The sequence below is a fragment of the Quercus suber genome, unplaced genomic scaffold, assembly GCF_002906115.3.
Source record: "Quercus suber isolate HL8 unplaced genomic scaffold, Cork oak 2.0 scaffold_382, whole genome shotgun sequence".
Classification (NCBI taxonomy): domain Eukaryota; kingdom Viridiplantae; phylum Streptophyta; class Magnoliopsida; order Fagales; family Fagaceae; genus Quercus; species Quercus suber.
In genome coordinates, this window is record NW_027069834.1 from 199852 (window position 1) to 204740 (window position 4889).

Sequence of the window (4889 nt, forward strand, 5' to 3'; positions counted from 1 at the left end):
CATGTGGCATGAAAATGCTGGTCACCAACTCCACATATATTCCACATTCAACGATCTCAAATCTTCATCTACTAGTTCATTTGCCTTTCATCTTCGCTAGATTCTAATCTTATTAAGAGAACAATGTACAGAAATTATAGATTATGTCAACGACGCTAGCTAGATCGGCAATTAAAAGATAGCAACAAGAATATATTGTTTCAATTATTCAACCTCTTTTTAAGAAAAGTGATTCGCGTTGGAGAATCAATAAACTTAACCAAAACAACAAAGCCTTAAACATCGAGTATGTCTCAAATTATGAGCATTCCCATTGGCAATTGCAAATGAAAAATGTAGGGGAAAAGTACAATCAAGGCACAAAAGGTGTTGGCAACCGGACTTGTAAAATGTCAAAATTACAAAATTTTTTTTTTTTTTTTGCAATTATGCTACAATGCCATCCTAAATGTAGGATGGCAATGTAGCACAATTGTAAAAATTAGAATATATTTTAATTGATAAAGTGGAAGAGAGATGGAGGAGAAGAGAGAGGTAGAGTTGTATTGAAATATATTATATTATTTTAGTGGGTAATATATATTATTTTAATGAGTAGAATAGGAAAATAAAAATTGGAATGTTGGTGTGTTGTAAAATAGTATGGTATGGTATAATTGATAAAGTAACTTTTGAGATGGTAAAATAGAATAGGATACAATTTTCCATTGTGAATGCTAGGATGGTATATTTGAAATATACAACCCAAGTGGAGGTAGTCTTCCATAACATTGAGAATTCTATTTAAATCTCAATTTCAAATGATTTATAAATTATCCTTTTTTTTTCTCATAAATATTTTGACACAATTGGAGTGATAGTGTTATAACTTATAGTGCAATTATCAATCAAACACTATATAATTAATAGTCTACTAATGAGACTATGATTTTTGTAGAACCTCACCAACTTTTGGACTGTCACAACAATTAGCTAATAGAAAAATAATCTCGTGTTATACAGTTGTATCCTATTTGCCGTGATAATCGTGTCATATTATATATATATATTTTTTTTAAATTGGTCATATCACCATATTGTACTGGCTCGTGTCATGAGAAAAGTATCTAGTGAGCTAAGTGTATATGCTATTTGTGAGACTAACATGCGTATAATTTTTCAAAAATTGTTCATATGGTCATATTGTACACGAATATGTATTATAAGAAAAATAACTAGTGAGTTGGGCATATACACCCTTTGTGAGATTGATACATAAGTCGGGAGTATATGCCCTTTGTGAGCTACCATGTGAGCCCTATGTACATATCAGTCTCACAAGGAACATGCATGCCCGTTTCATACATGATTTTTTTGTGTCCGGATCCGTACTTGACACTTCCTAGATGAAGAATTTCGTGTACACCACTACCCGTAGTATGATTCTCTATATCTCTTTGCCTGACGTGGATGCGTGATGGGCGCTCCAGCTACGTAATCTGATTGCGGGACCTTACGTACGGACATCAATATCAAACAACACTTCAAACTTTCAAAGACCAACAAGTCTATGCAGAGAACAGAACAGAACAGAACAGATCAGATCAGAACACACCCATCACCATGGTCAAAGTCAAATCATGGATCCTCCTTCTTCCTCTGTCCTCTGATAACTGTGTCCCACGCCAAAAATGTGGGGCCCTCTTTGATGGGTAGGCCCATCAGCTAGTACCATCACTACCGTCCACTTTAATAAGTAGTGAGTCACTCGGTTTAGAGTGGTGGGGGCTTTACAAAGCTTTCAGATCGGCGAGGTTTCAGGCGCAAAACCAGAAGTGATTGCAAAAGCTGTAAAAAAAATTGCTTTTATGGGTAAAAGCAAAAGCGTGATTAAACTTCACACCAATTTGTATTATTTTTATTTTTATTTTTATTTTTGGGTTGTTTTATTTTAAATTTAAATAATTAATCTCACCCTGTTTGGGTCAAAACTCAAAACACGACACCTTTCTTGCGGGGGTCCCCTTAAAAACTGTTATATTCCGTTAAAAGTGTGTAACTATATAGTACTTTGGAAAACTTGGTTCTTTCTTTTCTTTAATCAACTATGGACGAGTTAAATGAACCCAATATAGATAAGCCAAAAACAAGAAAAGAAACCCAATTTCTTAACTACGAAGAAAATCAAATTTATAGAAAAAATAAAATGTTAATTAGAGTAGAATTGTGTTTGATTTTGATTTGAGAGGTACAATTTTGGAGTAAATCCCACATCTCTCTCAAAGTACAAATAAAGAGAGGACACACAAGAGAGAAGATTAGCTAAGAATAAAGAAGAAACAAATATAAGTTAACCATTTTTTTTTCTTCTTTTTCTTTATCTATACAGAGGAGGAAGCAAAATTACATTTCTCTCTGCGACCGGGATTAGTGAAAGCACAAAGCAAACCAACAAACCCAAACTCTTAAAAAGATTTATAAAAATAAAAATAAAAACCAAAACAAAGCAGGAGCAGAAACTAACACATTAGTCATTAATTAGTGTCCAAAATAAAGGAGACTTATATGACAAACACCACTTCTCTTCCTCTGCCTTCATTGCTATGTAAACCAAAAGTCATATTTTCTTTCTCATTCTCTTTCTTTGAAATATTGAAAAGAAAGAGAGAAAAACATTCAGAGCCAGAGAGCCCCAGCTTCTTTGAGAAGAGGCACCAAAGTTCCATTGATGTGAGAGGCCATGACTCTGTCCATTGCACCAATAAGTTTGCCACCAATGAACACAACAGGTACAGCAGTGGAGCTCCCTAAGAGCCTCATTAGAGCCTTTTCCATGTCTTTGCCTCTAGGGTCCTCATCCAACTCGTGCACAGTTGGGTTCACCCCCATGCCACAGAAGAGTCTCTTTATGGCATGGCACATGCAACATGTGCTCATGCTGAAGATGACCACCGCGTTCTCTGAGGCCAGCCTTTCTATGCGCTCTTGTGGGTCGCCAACGCTACTCCTTGTTGGCATATAAGAACCCCATGACTCAGATTGGTAATGCATTCTTTTTTTTTCTTTTCTTTTTTGTATCAAAGAAACTAATAAGAGGGTTTGGTGAATTAGTAACACAAGAAATAATGCTAAGAATTTGATAAAAGAGAGTGAGTGAATGAGTGAGTAAGTGATGTCTGAGGAATTATATGGAAGGAAGGGTTGGTATTTATAGAGGTGAGTTTGAAAGATTAACAGTCCAACTTGGTGGTTAGTTTTGTAAATATAAAAAAAAGTTAGTCTGTTGCAGTCGTCAGCGCATGCAAGCAAGCAAAAAAGAAAGAGAGAGAGAGAGAGAGAGAGAGATCTTTAGACTGCTTTTATAATCTCAAGAGGAAGTGAAATAAGAAACAATAAAAGAGGGGGTAGCATATGCATTTTAGATCAAAATTGTTAAATTAACGAAATTAGAGTATAGGGACATATTTTGTCATAATTTGTACGTGTCAAATATTCTTTGGATTACAACGGTATTGTCTCAATCTCGAACTGTCGTGTGTAAGTCAATGTAAGTAATATAATTAAATCACAAGTTAATATATGTACAAATTGTGTCAAAGCATGCGTCTTTAAAACAATTGTTAAATTAAACCTGCAACAAGTAGATTCTCATCAAGAGTTTGTTCCTCTCTCATTTTTTTATTTTTTAAGTGTTACTGTGAAACTCCCTTAAAATTTAAGATAGATTTGGAGCAAAAAAAAAAAAAGAAAACTTATATAAGTCTTTATTTTGTCCTCCATTACAATTAATTATTTACTGAAAAATGTAAATAATTAAATCTTCAAGACCAAGTTCAAACTTAAGATTAATGAATACTATAAACTATCACTTACACCTAAGGAGTAAAAAGAAAAGAAAAGAAAAGAAAAGATAAATTTAATGATGATTTAACCATTATTTTAACAATTAAAGCAACAACCTTTTGTTTTCCTCTTAACAGAGATAAAAGTTGAAACATGTAACAGACAACACAACAACACAAGCTTGAAATGGTCATTAATTTGTTTCCTGTTGATCAGTACCTAGCTTTTCAATCATTAATTAAGGGGGAAGAGATTAAGAAATATGTTAGAGACACAAAAAATTTCATAATTATTGCTATAACTTGTTACATGGTAAGTTGTGAATATGATGAAAGTCAAATGGTGGGTCCATACCTTCACTACTCATAACTCATCACATAACAAGTTGTAGTAAAAGTTGTAAAATTTTTTGTGTTCCTAACATTGTTAAAAGATTAATAAAAATATAAAAGTTGAAACATGTAATAGACAACACAACAACACAAGCTTGAAATAGTCATTAATTTGTTTCATGTTGATCAGTCCCTAGCTTTTCAATCATTAATTAAGGGGAAAGAGATTAAGGAAAATGTTAGAGACACACAAAATATCATAATTATTATCACAACTTATTACATAATAAGTTTGTAAATAGTGAAAGTTAAATAATGGGTCTGCACCTCTATTTCTTATAATTCACTACATAACAAATTATAGCAAAAATTGTGAAATTTTTTGTATATAATGTTAGAGATTAATAAGAAGATAAAATAAAGGGTTTGGGGGAGAGACAGGAAGCACAGGCTTTTTCAGAAGGGAGTTGTTGGTTAATAGATAGACGGCTGCTTCCGTCCTTGTTGTCGGCCCTACTAGATCAAAACAAAAGGATATTGAACGTGGCCATCACCAACCTTTGTTCCTCTTTTTGACGTGACCTTCATGCGCATTTTTTTTTATTATTTTACCCACAGTTCCCACCTTGGACCCTTCTTTCTTTTATTTTACCTCCTATATATATTACCTAAATATATATATATATAAATAATAAGACCCATCAAATTTTGTCTAATATAGAAAATGAGAGGGGT

General features: G+C 33.2%; 1 protein-coding gene across 1 annotated transcript; it reads right to left on the reverse strand.

The window, feature by feature from the left end:
• Nucleotides 1-2315: 2315 nt before the first annotated feature.
• LOC112007154 (glutaredoxin-C1) lies at nt 2316-3238 on the reverse strand. The gene has a single exon (XM_024039456.2). The coding sequence runs from the start codon at nt 3028-3030 to the stop codon at nt 2656-2658; it is 375 nt and encodes a 124-aa protein (XP_023895224.1). The 5' UTR covers nt 3031-3238; the 3' UTR covers nt 2316-2655.
• Between the last annotated feature and the right edge of the window lie 1651 nt (nt 3239-4889).

Bases quoted from the DNA above. Each gene is read 5' to 3' on its own strand.
- LOC112007154 (XM_024039456.2), bottom strand. From the start codon at position 3,030: ATGCATTACCAATCTGAGTCATGGGGTTCTTATATGCCAACAAGGAGT.